Raw genomic sequence first — 18821 nt, 5'->3', positions numbered from 1 at the left:
ACAACCCTGTTGGAGGTGATTTTTCTTGCCGTCGGAAAATGTTCAAATATATAACCACAGACAGTCTGATGGTTGCACATGGATGTCTGCTCATGATAAATTGAAAATGTAATGTGAAATATGGGCTCACATCATTACTGAGTGAAACTACATTTCCAGTTTCAGTATTCTCATGGACAAAGCCTTTCCTCACGCAAGGAGCTTTTTAATGAGTACCAATTACACATGTTAATTTAGGCAATGATATATCTGCATTTATGAGGTCACGGCCCACACTGCGGTGTGTGTGTGTGTGTGTGTGTGTGTGTGTGTGTGTGTGTGTGTGTGTGTGTGTGTGTGTGTGTGTGTGTGTGTGTGTGTGTGTGTGTGTGTGTGTGTGTGTGCTCTCATTTGTTCAGGTGGACCTCATTGTAGAATGAAGAGTTTCTACTCCAGGGAGCTGGAAAAGGTAATTACAAATTAAAATCACCTAGTTAGGGCAGTGTGTGTGTGTGTGTGTGTGTGTGTGTGTGTGTGTGTGTGTGTGTGTGTGTGTGTGTGTGTGTGTGTGTGTGTGTGTGTGTGTGTGTGTGTGTGTGTTCGTGTCTTGTTATTTTCATTTGTATGCCAGCAGTCATGTGCAAACACATACAGACACAATCTCAGCTGGAAATGAAATACTATGACTCGCTCTGCTCAGAAGCTGCTTCACACACTGCAGTGGTGTGTGTTTGTGTGTGTGTGTTTGTGTGTTTGTGAGTCAAGCACATGTGCAATTTGTTCTCTCATCTCTCTGAGTTTGGCAGAAAAACTTGATTTTGAGGCGTCAGCTGTCAATCCTCCTTGTTGTATCTGCTTATACAGTCTGCGTTTGCATAAGAGTGTGTGTGTGTGTGTGTGTGTGTGTGTGTGTGTGTGTGTGTGTGTGTGTGTGTGTGTGTGTGTGTGTGTGTGTGTGTGTGTGTGTGTGTGTGTGTGTGTGTGTGTGTGTGTGTGTGAATCCTGGCCGCCCTCGCCGTGTGTTCGCAGCACAAAGTTAATGAGTGAGTGTGATGTTTCCGATGTTGTTCATCCACATAACAACAACAACAACAACAACACGACAGAAAATCTGACACAATGTTTGGAGTCAGAGCCGTTTAGCGCCGCACATGTTTTGACCGGACTAAATGCTGCTGACTTCCCGGCTCTCCTTGGGGTGATGGGCTCTGATTTGTTTATATGAGATGTGACATGAGGAAATGTTTGCTTGGACTCCATTTTGTTTGCCTGGAGAATAATTTAAATCTCTCCCTCGGTTGCTGTCTGCTTCCTCATGCATTAACGCCACACAGAACATGTAAGGTCACACGTCGTCTGCTGCTTTGATGGGAGAACCTGAGGTGACACGCTGCGGCATGTCTGTGCACACCTCTGTGAAAGGTGCTCACTGTTGAGTCCCTGCTCTTAAATTTATTGTGCATCTTTTACTTTTTGTAGTGAGTTTCACCTCCAGAGTTCACTTTTTGGGTTTGCTGTACCTCATACTTCATTCTTGTTAACTTCGACCAGTCGCCCTCACCAGTGGACACTTTTTTTTTTTTTTTGGTTTCTAGTGGCAGCGAAAACCACAATTTACTCATCGGGATAAAGACAGGAGGGCGACAATCTGTAAAAAAAAAAAAAATACGCTCTTTGGCCGAGACTGAGATAGAAGTGTTAAAACCCTGACCAAACTTTATGGTTGAAACATTGTAAATTAATAACGTTTGTAGCTTAATATACAATACAATTAATTTGACAACTTTAGAAATAGTAACTATTAGGAAGTTTGAGGACATTGGGACTTTCTGCCCAATAGTAAAGTAACGTAGCTTCTGTTAAGATTTAGGAAGAAACCAAAGGTTTGCAAGAGTACCAACAGTTCTTTCGTGTATTACACGTTAATCTACATCATTTTCAGGGCACGGAAAAAAAGAACGATTTATAGAGTTACAAAACACTGAAGGAATCACAAGGCTTTTAGATGTGTTGCATAGTTTTCACTTTTGTTTTTGCACAGCCACATTTAGGCTTTGAAAAAAAAACAGTTTTAGACTTTGTTACACACTTGTGACTGGATTGTTTTATATAGTAAAATAAACCCATTATCCCATATGAGGACATTATTTATTTCAAAAAACGACTTCATGTTCAGATAATGCTTAGTTATTATGTGGTCCAATTGTTCCCAAATAACTCGAAGACATTACAAATGCATACAAAATTAAAGCTCGGGTCTTAGGAGGCTAAGGTGCAGTCACATTCATTTTGAGACAGAGACATGGAAAGAAACGTCTCATTCATAGTTGAGAATATATTGTTTTTGAGTACACGTGTAACTTTAATCCCTCACCTCTCTCACCACTGCAGATTATATTACACTTTATTCAGGTGTTTACAAAAGTACAAAAACAGTAAGGTCTTTGCACAGGAAAAGCAATATTTTTTCCTTTTTATATTTTGGGTTTTTCTTTGGAATGAAACATCACAGACCTGCAAACACACACACACACACACACACACACACACACACACACACACACACACACACACACACACACACACACACACACACACACACACACACACACACACACACACACACACACACACACTCACACTCCTGATGTTTTGCTTTATGATTTCTGCCAACTGAATCAGGATTAAAAGTTGAGCCATAAATAACAAGAGAGAGAAGTTCCTGTAAAATGTCCAGAACACAAACAAGCCTCTCAGCACTTGTAAAAATGTCCAAAAAGTTTTGTTTTTGGCTGCCACGGTGCAAAGTTGGTGCGGCTTTAACAAAGTAAACTGCAGACAAATTATGAAAGATATCCTTAAAAGTGGTAATAGTGTGTTAGACGTTTATCAAACAAAAATCGTTCAATTACCTTGTTAATAATTCTTTAAATTACATTTACTCCATCTGGTAGTTGAAAGATGGTTATTAGTAGAAATAGTAGTTTTAAACTATACTGGACACAAGAGTCCTCCTTCGCTGTCTATTCTCAGTGTTTGGAGGCTTTCCGAGTTTTCCACATCACACTTGTGTGCGTTGGGATCAGAACAGATGAATGTGAACTGTGCACATACGTCAATCTGTGATGTAACATTAAGTGAAAGACACATTTTTGAGTGGATCAGCAGCTTGTCATTTTGAATTGATTATGGAGCCAAAGTGCAGCAGTAATTCAGTCTGTGTTTATTACGTCATTATCAGATTTTTAGACATCAATCGGTTCAGAATAACCTTTAAACTTGGGCTCTGTATCGATCACCGACCGGTTTGTATGTCTGTGACTTAATCAGCTGAACCCCCATTGGTTAATAAGTCAATCAGCAGAATGGCTGCACACAATCCATAAAACAGCAGTGACGTTGATTATTTTTGCTGAATACATTTACCCTGGTATTGAAGGTGGTGCATGTAGACTGTATCCTGTTCAGACTGCCATGACCTCGTATTGTATGTTCAGAAACCTCATAAAGAGACCAGTCTTACCAGCTACTGGTGTTTTTCCTCTGATGAATAAAACCAAAGTGAACTATAGGAAAGCATCTAAAATACACAGCATGTGTGCAAAGATGTTTCACTAAACGAGGGATTTTTTTCCGAATAACATGTAACAGTTACAAATGGAGCTCAGTGTAAATTCAATCAGGAGGACTATACTTATACCTCATTCCCTTTTAACTCTCTCTTCCTGATTTTCTATCAGCTGACTACAGTCAGAAACCAATCATATTTTGCCATGATCTTAATCAGCCAATCATGGCATACATGTCTAACTTTAAATCTGCTCTCCTTTCTCTGAGTCTAATGTAATCTCAGCCATAACCTCACTGCATCACAGACCTGTCAATCAAACAGACACCCCCCCCCCAAAATACAGACCTGTGGTGCCTGTCAATCAAACATACACATCCCAAATATTACTGCATATTTGAAGTACTTGTAATTAAGTAAAGTATTAAAATGTAAATGTACTTTATGCCACCACTGTTGATTAGGTAGAGCACATCATAGATGAAAATCCACTAATGCTTGTGATTCTGTAAGTCAATACTGGTTTATTTTGAAATTTCTACACGGAGAAAGGAGTTGAGCTCACCTCACACGGTCACATCTGTTCTTTGCCAAGTGAAGCCCACTATTCAGTAAGAAACAGATATGGATATTATGGGAGGTTGTTACAATCCGATCACAATACAAACTACTTTCATACGCCATCAAAAGCCAGCCTGAAGCGATTTGAAAGAAAAGCCATTGATTTTCCACAAGTCTTTTTCAACAAAACTGCCTCCAGAAATCTTCTCCAACGTGGAAAACACGGCGCTCCCAAGGCTCCCCGAAAGACAGGAGAAGGTGTCGAATGAAGGACGATGACAAGGAGGGTCAGACGAGTTATTAGAGTCACTTAGGTGAATGATTAGTGACGTTCCTCTGACTGTTTGGCTGCACTCAGTCGGCCAATTAGAAAAGCAAAGACAAAGAGGGCAGCAGAGCCCAGAGGGCCTGAATCAGAGCGCTGGACGACTACCTCCCACAACATCCCCTGACAAACACACAAACACACACACGAATGTCATTAATTCCAGTCAGGCATTGTAAACCTACTTTGTGGTTTCCCCTCCCAAAACAGAGTAACAACATGCTGTAAAGACAACCAGCAGCGCAAGTCTTTGTTTTTACCAGAATTAGGTGAAGAGTTAAATTAAGAGAATTTTATTGTTATATGCAAAGTATAAAAAAGGCGATTACACCGTACAATGAAATTCTTAATTTGCTGGTCCTCCCTAACCTAAACAAGAAAATATATCAAAAAATGTACAAAATATTTAAAAAAAAATAACAGAAATATCAGAGAATAAAAATATAAATAGTTAAATAGAATATAAATGTAAGAAATGCTTTTTTTTTTTACAGTATTGATCAAGAAGCAGCAGAGAGCAGCAATCTGGTGTGTTTGACTGTTGGTCATAAAGTGCACTATGCATTATTGCACGTAACAGTGTATTATTATTTCATTTTGATTTATTTTGTTTCATGATCGGCAAACTTGAAAAAGTTAAAACAAAGATTTGGCCAGATTCTCGTGATTTTAGGAATAGTTTAGAGAACAAAGTAGGAAATAAATGCCAAGTGAACAATGGAGCAGCAAATTCACAGAAGGAAGGACAGAAGACTTGGTGGTAAATAAAGCCTAAATAAGGAGTAATATATGGGTGAGCGCAGCCAGTTAAAGACACTGTATGCTATTTGAAGAGAAAAAGAAAGAAATGCCGAGTCTCGGTTTGGATGATTTCAACACGAGGCAGCGCCAGCAAAGAGTGGAAGAGTATTGTTTCCAATCAGGCTCGGTCCCCTTCGGACCTCCCTGTCAGCGGTGACCTTTACCAAATCAAAGGAGATGCAAATACCCGGCTTCATTTGGGGCCATTACAACTCACACCGAGACTTCCAGAGGTGAATGGGCTCCGTGCAGACGCCCGGTGAGAATAGCTGTCAGTCTTCACTTTGATTAGCAATTTGAAGGGCCTCGGCCCCCCGGCTCCCCTCAACAGATACAAATCAGCCCTGACGCTGCCTCGTCCATTACTGGCATCATTTCTGGACAGAATTGTAATGAATCTCATTTCCCCACAGTCTTTGTGCCTCCCTGTCCCGCTCCTTTCTCCTCTCATACAGCTTCAACACACAAATATTGAAAAATTTTGACTTAAAAATAACAAACACTTAAAAACAGACCTGATTACTGTGCACACTGTAATAGATGAATCTGTGTAATTTAAAGTCATTTTAATGTTAGTCATTTTAAATAATTATCCTGTCTACTGTAAACAGGGTAATAGTCTCCTTTTTTAAAGGTAAAATAATATTCTACGTAACTGGGATGTTTTATGAATTGTACTGCCCCCCAGCCTCGTGTATCCTTGAAAAGGAGGAAGTGAATAATGAGTGTACCAATTGACTTAACAGCTGTCCTAATGATGAGCCCATGAAAACAAAAGCATTTTTCAAACATAAAAGGTGAAATGTGAAGAAAAAAAAAAAATCAAGGTTTATGATAATAATATTGATATTAGTAATTAATAATACCAGTGACGAGCAGTAACAAAGAAAACAAGTCCAGAAAAAAAAAATCAAGGTTTATGCTGTTAAATTACATAAATAACTACTACTGACACCTTGAATGGTGGCTCTGCTCCTCCTCTCGATATAAAAAGCCTCAGTGATGTATTATTTATTGGACAAAAAAGCTGGAAAAAGAAGCGTGAGCTGGGAACCGGATTTGAACTCCAGCTGGGACTGTATGTGTTTGTAGTTTTATCTCTGCTCTATATCACAAAGTGAAGAAAAGAGTGTAAAACTGTAACATATAGAAAACAAGTAAAGCAAGAGATGGCCTGGTCATGTACAATAAAATGAGTGTAGTGTTGGCCGTGATGATGTCAGCTGGTGAAATTGTTCATAGTGCTGTTTATGTCACGGCAGGACGCCTGCCAAACACCGCGGGGGTAGAGTGTGCTTTCTGAGGGTTAAGACGTGATTCTAGTTTTGCAGTTAATTAGGTTCAGGTTTGGAGAATTGACTCCTGAGGTTTAGATTCCTCGTCTGCTTCTTCGCACAGCCGACAGGGAAGAGCAGGCCTCCTCATTTCCCTTTGCTGCAATAAATACATATGATCCACACACTATTTATCAAAGATTATACTCGCAGAAGGATGCATCAGTCCAAGTCAAATTTGTTTAAACCCACCAGGTGGCATTTCTGTAGGAACCCGACTCAATCTGGTCAGCAGCACCCTTTAAGTCTGAAGGTCCTGGAGGGGAAACCATACCGCTGACCTAACTAAGGAAAAGTTCTGATTCATTCTGAGAAGTTTTACACTCCAGCGAAAAGAAGGGGTGTGAGGTGGTGAGGTTAATCATCATAAGTGCTGTCATGCAGGCAAAATCAAGATTAAATAAATACAGATATTAATGTTAGGCATTTAGTTGGTTTACATTAGGGTAAGAGGCTAAGGAATACAATCTCTAAAAAAATCTTCAGGAGGGTAGTAAAAAAAAAAAAAAAGTGTGTGTGTGTGCGTGTGTGTGTGTGTGTGTGTGTGTGTGTGTGTGTGTGCGTGCGTGTGTGTGTGTGTGTGCGAGACAGAGAGATAGGTGTAAGGCTGAGATGAGCTAAGACCAAATAGAGCAGGACACCTACTGTGAAAGCTGAATGTGTAGATCGGTGAGGAGAGGAAGACATAATATGTCTGTTTGTTTTCTCAGCTTACACCAGATCCATAACTAATTTGCTGATGTCCTAAAACACCAGTTTGCACCCCAGCTCATTTATTCTCTTTATATTTTACTTTTCATAAGTATTTATTGGACTTTCTTGTTATTTCTTATGAAATAGGCACTACCTAAACAGTTTCCCCACAAAGATCTAAATTTTGAAGGTCGGGGAGGAAGAAGTTGAACAACTCAGTGTTACAACATGAGACATCAAATCCGTTGATGAAGTCAAGCCATCGATTTTTCTGATCTGTTGCTGTAAAAGGTCAAGGTGTCAATGCTTCCCATTACATCGGCCAATCACAGAGCTGCTTTTTGTCAATGTTCTTTTTTTGTTTTTGTTGGTCCCGACAGCACTGACGTGTTAGTCTGTTGGAGGTTGACACAGTTTTCCGTTGTTTGAGCTGATTTGAACTCGAACAGGTTTTTTACGTACTGCTACTTCAGCGGGGGAAACTTCATGGGGATATCAGGGGTTAATCTTCACTGCACGCCTCATCCAAACCACGCCACACTCCTCCTTTGGGAGATCTTAAATTAAATCGGGTTCTCACAAGAATAGAAGTGGAAGCAGCGTAAACACACAGGACTGACTGAATGTGGCTCGTGGGAGGAAGATGAGGAAATCAGTGTATGACAGGAAAATATAGCAGAAGAATGAGGGGTGGCTTAGTGGATGAGTGCAAAGCTTTGATATCTGTGACAGAGCACATTGTGACGAGCAGCGAAATAGTGAAGAAGCAGGAACCTTAAAACCTGCAGAAACTCCAGCAGAGATATGCAGCTTCTGTCTAAAACTCCCAAACAAAACCTGGGCAGAAATATTCTCGCGCTGTGTGTGTTGTGTGTGAGACGGTCGCAGAGCCTCACGGTGTTAATTATGTTTGAATGTTCAGGGGATATCGGGCACCAAAAAACCTCTGGCTCCGTAGACTGCCACTCAAAAAGGGTCAACTTCTCATGAAATACACACTCAATAAATTATAGTGTCATGAGTAAAGTCACTCCTTCGGATCAGTGTTCGGTGGTCAATCTGAAAATACTTCCATAATTAAGTAGATATTGTACCTAAAAGAACGGCATATTTGGGGGCGTGTCTGTTTGATTGACAGGCCTGTGGTGCAGTCAGGTTTCTGATATAGGCGGGCGGTCCTGGTGTCCTCGGGTTCTCCGTCAGATCGAGTCAGATCCATCGCTGTAGCTCCTCCCAAGCTTAACCCAATATGGTGACTTCTGGCTCTAAGAAAGCAAAATGACGACGGCCAAAATGACAACATCAAAACAGCAGTAGCTTCACAAACCAACGGATGATGTCGGGGTTTCGTTGCTCGTTGAAATTTACCCATAAAACCAAAGCTGCAGTAACTCGCTGCACTTAGAAGCAATAAAATTGCTGTAAAATGACACCAATCAACGGTACACTTTAAGTACGCAGATAGTGCACTCAGCGTGAAACCCAACGCTACTCTGTCGACATGAAAGTACGACAGAAGTAAGTGTACCAACATGTAAGAGTGCAGTATGTTTTTGAGCTGGCTGTCCTTCCGTCTGTCCGTCATGTGCAGGAACTCAGACACCCCTTAATTAGGGAATTTCTTCTGATTACGTACAAATGTTCACGTGCACTCAAGGATGAACTCATTCGATTTTGGGGGTCAGAGGTCACGGTGACCTCACAAATCATGTTTGTGGCCATAACGCAAGAATTCAGGCACCAACCAACCTTTTATATCCAACGGGTCAACAGTCAACTTCACTTTGACATCTTTCTTCATTCCTCGACTTTTACTGTGAGTGTCTCTGAATGACTTGTGCTGATCTCTATGAGACCAGAGTTTAAAGTTAAAGTTGGTGCTTGTGTTTTTTAATAATAAAGAGGATATTCCAATAAACAATGTTACTTCACAGATTGTTCTTTACCCAACGTGGTTGTTCTGTTGAATTCCTCTATTAAACCTGTGATCTAGCTGCTGTCACCTCTGCTTCAGGAGAACAGGACCGGCTTTCTGTTTTGTGCCGTAAAGCAACCCAGCAGATTTTCCTCCAAATCAAACCTGAAGTTTGGTGACGTGAAATGCAGCTTAAACGGCAATAAAAGTTGAACTGAAATGTTCTCCTTTTCTCACTGAGGACCCAAATGACTCCTGATTAACTTAGCGACAGATCAGTGTTAATATTCTAAAGATTTCATTCGCCGTCTCACTGGTTCAGGCTCAAACTCTTCCTGACTGAGAATCAGGCTTCCTATAGACGCTGTACTGTGCCATCTTATCGTGTGCATTTGCAATGCTAAACAGCAGCCAGGTGAGTGGCAGTCACAGTAGTTGATTTTAATAGGGAGCAGCTATTTCGGTAAGTCCTCCAGCAGGCTCCTTCCTCTGGAGTTAATCACACCGAACAACAGCGCTGCAGCTCCTCTTTCCTCTCTGGGGTCTCCACTGGCTCTCCTCTTATTTTATTTTTTCTGGCTTTGTCTGATTTTCATTCTCTCTGCTGCTCCTTGTTTTTATTTATATCTATACCTGTATCCCCCTCCCCTCCCCTCCCCTCCCCTCCCTCTCGACTCGTTTACATCTCTCACTACTGTCTGCTTTTTCCACTTTTCTCAGGTAATCACTCAGAGTCTATCTGGGCTAGAGGTTGAGTGCCATTATATTGTCTGCATGTTCATCATAATAATAATAATAATAATATTAAGAACCATTATAATCTGTTATCATTGCTTGTGATCTAAACTTTTCCTGAGAGACAAAATGCTCTCCAGGTCTGAATGAAGATTTTAGTCAAAAGAATCAAACATTTATTGCTGTAAGAGATTTTCACTCCTGAAAATGTTAATGAATGCGGCAAAATAATTCAAATTAGAGGATAATTTCATTTTGCCAAACACTTCTATCGGTTATATTGTTTTGCAATGTTGCTTCAGTAAAGCCACACAGGAAACAAATATGACAGTCGAACTGTAAACAAGCTGACAAGATCATCTAGATCTGGCTCCGTCCAATCCATCTATTTAGAGATAACACCAGAAGTGAGTGCACCGATTATGTTTGTAATAGAACCTCATTACACAAGAATACTACAGCAAGTCGGGTATGATACAAGTTGACACTGTTTTGGATGTTTGTGTAAACATTTGTCACTTCACTTTTGACTTCATTTTAGCAACGATGCTGCAAATATTAGAGGCCTTACAGAAAAAACAAAACTATCCTGATGATCAAAAAAATAAATAAATAAATAAACTTTCCCCAAAAAACTAAACATTTTACTTTTAGATGATGCAGAATCTGAGTAGAGAAAGTACATGATAAATGAGCACAAATATTAAAGATATCTTTTTAGAATTTTCTTTTGCAAGTACAGTGTTATTAAAAAAAAAGTATTTAAATCTTTGACACTACAATGAGAAACACAGACAGTACGGAGGGTTAAACATCAACAGAAACTCCAGTTGTCTGAGCTCAGACGTCACAGACTCCTCAGTTTGACTGACAGGAGATTTTATAAATCATCTTACCCTCCCCGTGCTCTCACAGCTGTACGAGACATATAAACATCCCTAGAAGATATAATCTCTACTGTACCCTACATCCCACTAATGTCAGCGTATGCATTAATGTGACTGACTCGCGGTACAATCGGTCTGACTAGCTCTCTGTACTCTCGCTCTGATCAGGCGTCTAAACCAACGCTTCCTTCCAATCAGACCGAGAGCTCCGGGCTGTTTGGGCTGAACCGGTCAATTCATTGATGCTTTCGTTGTGATGAACCTACTTTCATATTCTGTCCTCATCATGTCCATTCTGCATTACGCACTCTTCCCATGATCAGACGCAGCTTTGAGATATAAAATATCGACTTCCACAGCTGTTTATTATATTAAACTGAAAAATGGATGAGTAAGAAATACGCCACACTAAGTTGTGAAGTTTTTGTTGTGTGTGTGTGAAGCTTCTTTGTTTCTCACAATCTGATCAAACCTCTGAGATCTCTCGTATGCAAATGAAGATCCATTGACGTAGAATAGATCTGACACAGCGGGCGATTGTGTCGAACTTGACATTCATGCTTCAGTGTTTATAGTAAAACGTTTTTGTTTTTTTTTCCTCACGAACTTCCTCTGCAGCTGCACGACTCACCTGAACTACAATACTGCACTGTTTTTTTTTTTTTTTCTTAAACCAGTAAATTAACATCTGTGGAGTTCAAAACAAAATCCTCCAAACCAGGCCAACACGGGAGCATTACATAACTCTCCCGTCAGTTTAGCTGTCCCAAGGTTATGTTAAAAGACACAGGCCTCGATCACATAATGACTAGTCAACCGTGAGCGCAGGCGTCCCTCCCAGAGCCCGCTCAGATCCCACCCAATTTGTCATGTCGGATGAATCCAGTTGTCTTTTTTGCTTTTCCGTTTCATTTCCAATAAATAAAACCAATTTGAATTTAAAAGGTTTGTTTGGAAAAACATCAAACAGGCAGTTGTTTTTCCTTCGTCAGAGCTGTTCTTACACCCAATTTCATTGCAATCTTTTGGCCCCGGGGCAACAAGCCAGCACACGGACACACAACATGGAGACAATGTTGGTGCTCTGACCTTTTTATGTCAATCAAGCAGCATGTAGGATGTTTTTGAAAACTTTTTTCTTGTGCTTGACATCGTCAATTGTTCCAGTTTGACGTTAGTGAAGGAATTCATTTTACAGCCAAAGTCCTCACAAAGATTGTGTCTGTAGCCGTGTTTCAATGTTTCTTTTGTTAAAACAAATGAGTTTAGTGCAGTTCAATTTGGTGAGTTTCAGTTTAAATAAGATAAGATAGATTTAGTTAAGTTACTTTTGTAAAGTTAAGATACGTTAACTTTAGTTCAAATAAGTTAAATTTGAAGTTGAGTTACAAGTTAATTTGGATCACTTTTTAGCAAACTTTTTTTTACATATCCAACAGATATTAGCTTTCACTTAAGTTGTGTTTCTGATCACTTGGTAAGTCTAGATCAAAAATTGTCCTTGATTTTTTTCTGTGTTTTTGTGTTCACCAAGTCTTGTCAGTTTTTTCTCTGAACATTAAATGCTCCACTATGTTTGCCAGCCAAGTTACTAAATCTGCGTAACTTAGTTTTCACAATGGTAACTGTCTTTGGTTTGGTAGTGAGAACCGTCCAGTAGGTTTATCGAGGCTTCTTTGGTGGAAGCAGCTTCCTCCTGTGGCTGAAAAAGGTGCTGATGAGAGCGAGTGAGACTGAACCAAGACAGTAAAGAACATAACACCAAAACAGTGAGCTTTAAGATGCAAAAATACTCCAAAGAGTTAAAGTGGACTGCAGAGCTGGGTGATAATCACCCGTGGGTTTGTCACAGTGAGCGACCCCTTGAAGACGACGGTCATTTATTCCAATTAAAAGGTGTAAAAAATATTGCTGAGTGCAGGAAAAACGGCATTATCTCAAATATTGAACGATCTATCAATCATTCTGCTTTATGTTCCATCTTTATCGAGCTCCATTTTCAATATTTGTCGAGACTTTCTCAAAGACTTGATTTAACTGCAGATTTGAAGCTGTAATTTGTTTGGTTCTATCGTATTGAAGCTGTTAATGTGGACTGCGGTTAGCTAACGAAGGACGAGTCAGCGGGTTTCTGCTTTAAGGTTGCGGCTTCAAAGAAACTGTGTTGTCTGCACTGTTTGCACTCTCTGCTGCTTTGTCGCTCTTTTGTCTTTTTCTCCTGTACTCCCGGTTTCTTTCAAACAAACAGGTGTTGAACAAATCCTCCCTGCTATTCCCTCAACACCCTCCCACCGCCCACTTCCTTCCCCTGATCCCCTCTCCCCATGCAAATGTCAGCCTTCACCTCCTCTGCTATCAAAGGCTCCGTCGCCGCAGCAGGATCCACCCGAACCTGACTGCTCCTCTCACATCTTACAGCTTCACATGAAAAAGGAGACGGAGGCTCGATGAGAAACATTTGCTCTTCCTGGAACCCAGAACAGTTCGGTTGAACAAACACGCACACACACACACACACACACACACACACACACACACACACACACACACACACACACACACACACACACACACACACACACACACACCGACTTACCGATAGGCCGTCTACAGGATCTGACAAACAGAGAAGGAGAAATTGTATTTTGGGAAATGTAGGATCAAGTGGCAACCTACAGTGACATCACTCATCGGTTTCTGAACTGCCGCTGCGAGGCATCGACTTCGAGTTTTGTCCGTCGCCATCTTGCTAGTTCGGAGCAGTTTGGAGCCGGAAGTGACCATATTTGGGCGAGCGGTGGATCCGACTCGATCTGATTAGAAACCCGGCGATGCCAACGTCCCGACCGCCGATAGCAGAAACCTGACTGCACCTCAGGCACGCCCACAAAAACACATCTTTCTGAGGCCTATTTTCTAATTAATAACGGGATTATTTTCAGATGGACGGCCGGAAAAATGAATATGAAGGAGTGGCTTCAGCTAACAGCACCCTAAGAGCTTGTGGAAAAAAATGTATTGACTTTGTATTTCACGAGAAAAGTTGAATGGGAGTCTGTGGAGCGGTTTGAGTGGGATTGCAGTTCACGGCACTTCTGCATCAGCCTCACTTTTCAGACCCGGAAATTACGTCCACTTTAAATCCACTTGAAAGTCTGAGCGATTTTAAAGGTTAAACTCTACCAGTGGAGGAAAAAAAAAAATCCAGTTTCCTTTGACACCAACTACATGACGAAGAGGATGGATTTATTTCTTCAGAAAAATGCCATTTCTCTTTCATTTCTCCAACATTTACATTTGGATGATAAAAGCTTTTCTGAGCATGTGTGATTAAAAGTGCTGCATGGCTGCAGGCTCCTGTCAGAGGGATGTGGACATCTTTAGCCCTCGCGGTGCCGCAGCCCTTTGGAGCTCTCTGTGGTTAATTACTGGCATGGCCTCGGGACTTTTATCTGCTCTGTGTAGGGCCGAGAGAAAGACACTACTGACGCTGCACTGTGTGGAGGGAATTTGAAAGAGCACACTGAGCTGGTCGCGTGGTTGTGTGCCGTGCATTGAATATTTGCATGTGTTGCGGTGTGTGTGTGTGTGTGTGTGTGTGTGTGTGTGTGTGTGTGTGTGTGTGTGTGTGTGTGTGTGTGTGTGTGTGTGTTGTTGGAGAGCTACTGAGGGCTCACCATGGTCTTAGAGAGACGACGAGGGCCCTCAAAGGAAGACGTGAGCGAGTCAAACTTGAACTTGATTCAGTCCGTGTTGGAGACGAGGAGGAGATGATGAAGAGGTCACTTTACTCTCACTGTTCGAGACAAGAGCTCCCTAATTACCGGTCATTTAAATGACTTCTCCCGTTAATAATGGTCTGTTGAGACTTCTGCGGGTAAAGAAATTGGCCTCTTTTTAATGAGGAATTTCTCTCTGTAGTCCTACGCCTGTTGTTTGATTCCAACTTTGCAATTTATCTGTGAAACCTTTTGTTCTGCTATCAAAGTATGAAGCTTTATGATGTGGAAACACACACAAAAAAAAAAAAAAAAAAAATCTGGACAGCATTATGGACAGATATTTTGAAATGCTAAAAAAAAAAAAAAAAAAGAGAATAAAAACATACCAAAAAAAACCTACTAATAGACTATTTGTAGTGTTTCACAAGAGCAGAAGTGCCCAAATGTTTTCCGATGAAGGTCAAAATATTAATCTGGATGGACGGCCATGGGCTCATCATTACAGAGTATAAATGAGGTCATTAGCAGTGAACAACCACTGAGCAGTAAACACACAAAGAGAAGGTTTATGTTAAAGACTAAACTGACCTGACTTTACAGTTCTTACATAAAAATGTGCACCAAAAAAAACAAAACATGTAAAATGTTGTGTGGGAGTCTTTGAGCCTGGACTGTTGTTGTGATGAACTGCATTATAATGAAAGATGTGATCAATAAGTTGTGCCAATGTGTCTTGAAAACTCACCAACTCCACACAAATGAGCTTTCTCCATCTGTTTTCTCCAACAGGTCCAGCTGGGAGGATAGAAACAGAAGTTGAACAGATAATCAGGATTCACACTAATAGTTTCAAAATGTTTCAAATATAAAAAAAAAACTTTTTTTTTTTTTTTTTAGAGGAAATACAGTTTTCCTGGACAGCTGGACAAAAATTTTATTGCAAGCGACCTATGTCATCTGTCTACAATAAAGGTTTGTGCACAATAATCAAAGTAGCTGATTCCTTTACAATGGCGCCCTCTTGTGGCGTTTTACTTTGTCACTGGGATCACGTAAAACCAGGGGTGGGCAATTCATTTTCCCAAAGGGCCTCATGAGAAACTGGGAGTGTTGTGGAGGGCCAACTCAATTCTGCTCAATATTAATTTGATCTCTTTATAAAAAGCAGTAAATTGTATGTTTTTTTATTAGCTGCTACAGGTAGTAGTAGATGTTACAATTAGGCTATTAAAATGTGGTGCAAGCACTGTAAAAAGGTCAACATTATATCACTATTCAATCAACATTCACGAAAAAGATTTTGAAAATTAGCCTATTTTTGCAGTATTTCAAAGACCAGCATTAAATTAACTTTTTACAAAAATGTAATAAGTGCTATTGATATTTTGTTTGTCGTGTAATGACCTCATTTGCTGTTTTTCAGTTATTTGTGTTTGTTCAGTGAGGGAAGGCTTACCGGTAGGTATTTTCGGTTGTTTGCTTGAATCCCAAAAAACTCAGATCTCAGAAAACAAAGGACAAATAAAATTGGATCCTTTAAGGTCCTCTGATTTTGTTCCTACCGCCCATTGACAGGTCTATTTCAAACAATACACTTTTACAACATTTACAGTAACTTAAAAAAAATTCAACACACACACACACACACACACACACACACACACACACACACACACACACACACACACACACACACACACACACACACAGTCATGTGCTTCCCTCACATGAGATAAGAGCTCTGCTACGGGCAACCGCCAGGACGTTCAGACCACGAGCTCCAGTGGTGAGATGTTTAGGGAACATCTGTAAATTGGGGTACTGAACATTACCTGGGTTACACATGCATGATGTACTTATTTACGTCTGATTCCTAATTTACCATTGACCTCACGCCGGGCCGGTCAGGGACAGCCAAAGGGCCGGATGTGGCCCGGGGGCCGTACAATGCCCTGGTCTGAAGTAAACCATAAAGTATGAGTGACTAGAGATGTTGTAAAAATAATTATAAATCAATAAAATAGATTGTGATGTTTTGTCTTACTTTTATTATGAAAACTGTTAAGTTTTAATTAGGAAACTACTTAAATAATAATTTAATTGTTAATTATTATTATTATTTGACATACAGAACATGGAACATTTTACGCGTTGTAAAATTGCAAAAGAAAACAGACAAATCTTTTGAGTTCTTTATAGTATGTTTATTTTTTTAACTTTTTTTCTTTAAAAAATGTCAAGGTCCAAATATTTTTGGAGGCCCCGCCCTCACCCTATGATCCCCAGCCGGCTCGCTCGACTCTAAAGCAACCAGCAAAGAAAAATAGTCATATGGACAATTGATAATATACACCCCATATACAGCAATACATAGTGGTCTACCATAATGTTACCAATAATACGCAACCTTCAATGAGGCTTCAATTCAAACCGTTGCCACTGATGTGGTTCGTTTCAATAGCAACTGTCAACCAATGACGGTTGTTTCTTTTTGACTAGTGTGGGCGGGGTTCAGGTCGCCGTGTTGAGGCCACCAACAGCTGCCTTTTGTTTACACGCCATCAACGGCTAAGATCGATCGGGCTGTTGACCTGAACGCCCCCTTTAAACCAATCAGATTCAGCATAAGTGCAAAGTTTAGGAGGCACTGACACACGCTGCTGACTCGAGGAGCCGACAAAGTGTTTATCGAAGGTTGAAACGGGTTGAAGTGACCTCCGGATTCAGACTGGTTTCACTTCAACCCGGTTAAAATGCAGGTCAGGAAACTGTGTTTTTGAACCTGCTGTATGGATCCCCGTAGAACTCTAATTGAAAAAGTCCAGTTCAGTTCAAGTTCAAGTCCAAGTCCTGTCTATGGATTTATCTTCTATGTTTCTTGCTGGTTTCACCCTGCGTGCAGTAAACAGCCAGTGAAAGACAGGGCGAACCGTGTGTGTGTGTGTGTGTGTGTGTGTGTGTGTGTGTGTGTGTGTGTGTGTGTGTGTGTGTGTGTGTGTGTGTGTGTGTGTGTGTGTGTGTGTGTGTGTGTGTGTGTGTGTGCGTGTTAGCATGTGCCAGTGACCCCCGCAGTGGTAGACAGCATAGAGAAAGTATCTGTATGTGCATGAAATAAAGACGGAGCCTGTACACAGTGTGAGCGACCGCATGTCCATCCGTGTGCGTACGAGGCGGCTACAGACACGACTCCCAGTGCAGCTGCAGGTCCGTGCTGTCCAGAAAATCGGCCGAGAAGACGCTCGGCGGAGTGTGCGGCGCCAGCGGGGCTAAACTCGTCCCCCCCTCGCCTTCGCCAGCCTCTCCCCCTCCTCCTCTTCCTCGCCCCTCGCTCCCTCCGCTCGCGCTCCCCACCATGGAGATATCCAGCCAGTCCATGCTGTCCAGAGTGGGGTCACCGAAGTCCAGCCCCGCGGAGTGAGGCGAGAAGCCCAGGTCGGACGTGTCCATGGGCGAGGGGGGGTGGTCCAGGATGCTGGGCGCGCTCAGGATCTGGCTGTGCAGGTCGTCCATCAGCGCCAGGCCGCCGCCGGGCTCCATGCCCAGCAGCGGGGCCCCCGTGGTGCTCTCCAGGAAGTCCTCCAGGTGCCCGCTGCCCGTGCAGGGCTCTCCCACAGACGGCTGAGGGGAGATGAGGGGCTCCGTCGGGGTGGGAGGGGACAGGTGGAGCGGGGACGGGGCCGTGGAGGGGGAGGGGGGGTCGGAGTGGAGGGGGGCGAGGGACGGGTCCGGATTGGTCTTGAAGCCCGGGATTTCTGAAGGAGGACAGAGAGGTGAATGTTGTCAATACGGCCCGACAGACTCGTGATGCAGCGCTCAGTCTGGCTCTGCTTTAAATATAGATTCAAAGTTTCCTTTTGATGCAGCTCATAGTTGGAGCTGGCTCAGGTGACTCCGAACCATTCTGTAAAGTTCCCCAGGATGACTTCCCGTTGCGATTTGGTACTATATAAATATACAAATGAAAATAAATTGAATTGAATTCTGCAGCAGAGTAAATTACCGCCACTCTTGAGCAGGATGTCAAACAGGTCGTCCATCTGCTGGCTGTTCACACCGTTCTCCTGCTGACAGAGAGCAACATGTTCATCAGCCACCATCATTACACGTGCAGACGCAGCACTGCTGGAAACACCGAAACACACTCCAGCTGAAAACTCAATAGTTAGAAGGCTTCTGGTGTCTGAAGTAGAAAAGTCTGGATGATGTGATTTCACTGTAAAATGTAAAACAACTGGGGAGTAATAGAACTAAACTGAAAGATTGAATACAGAACATGCATTTGGTTTCTGTTGTTTGACTTT

General features: G+C 41.7%; 1 protein-coding gene across 17 annotated transcripts in view; it reads right to left on the bottom strand.

Moving 5' to 3' along the window:
* Positions 1-16708: 16708 nt before the first annotated feature.
* mrtfab (myocardin related transcription factor Ab) overlaps positions 16709-18821 on the bottom strand; it is a 42883-nt gene continuing 40770 nt past the window's right edge. For 11 of the 17 annotated variants that reach the window (XM_069722215.1, XM_069722216.1, XM_069722211.1 and 8 more), the window contains 2 exons: positions 18521-18584; positions 16709-18272 (listed from right to left, as the gene is read on the bottom strand). In XM_069722215.1, the coding sequence (XP_069578316.1) occupies positions 17695-18272; positions 18521-18584 (642 nt within the window). In that variant the 3' untranslated portion in view covers positions 16709-17694. The remainder of the gene's footprint in view (positions 18273-18520; positions 18585-18821) is intronic. The other 6 variants (XM_069722223.1, XM_069722225.1, XM_069722209.1 and 3 more) reach the window with 1 other exon arrangement.

The sequence above is a fragment of the Brachyistius frenatus genome, unplaced genomic scaffold, assembly GCF_029030835.1.
Source record: "Brachyistius frenatus isolate BFR_SWC_R1_liver_20210118 unplaced genomic scaffold, ASM2903083v1 Contig_283, whole genome shotgun sequence".
In the NCBI taxonomy this organism is placed as follows: Eukaryota; Metazoa; Chordata; class Actinopteri; family Embiotocidae; genus Brachyistius; species Brachyistius frenatus.
The sequence above is the reverse complement of the archived record's forward strand: the minus strand, read 5'-3'. Positions and strand labels throughout refer to the sequence as shown.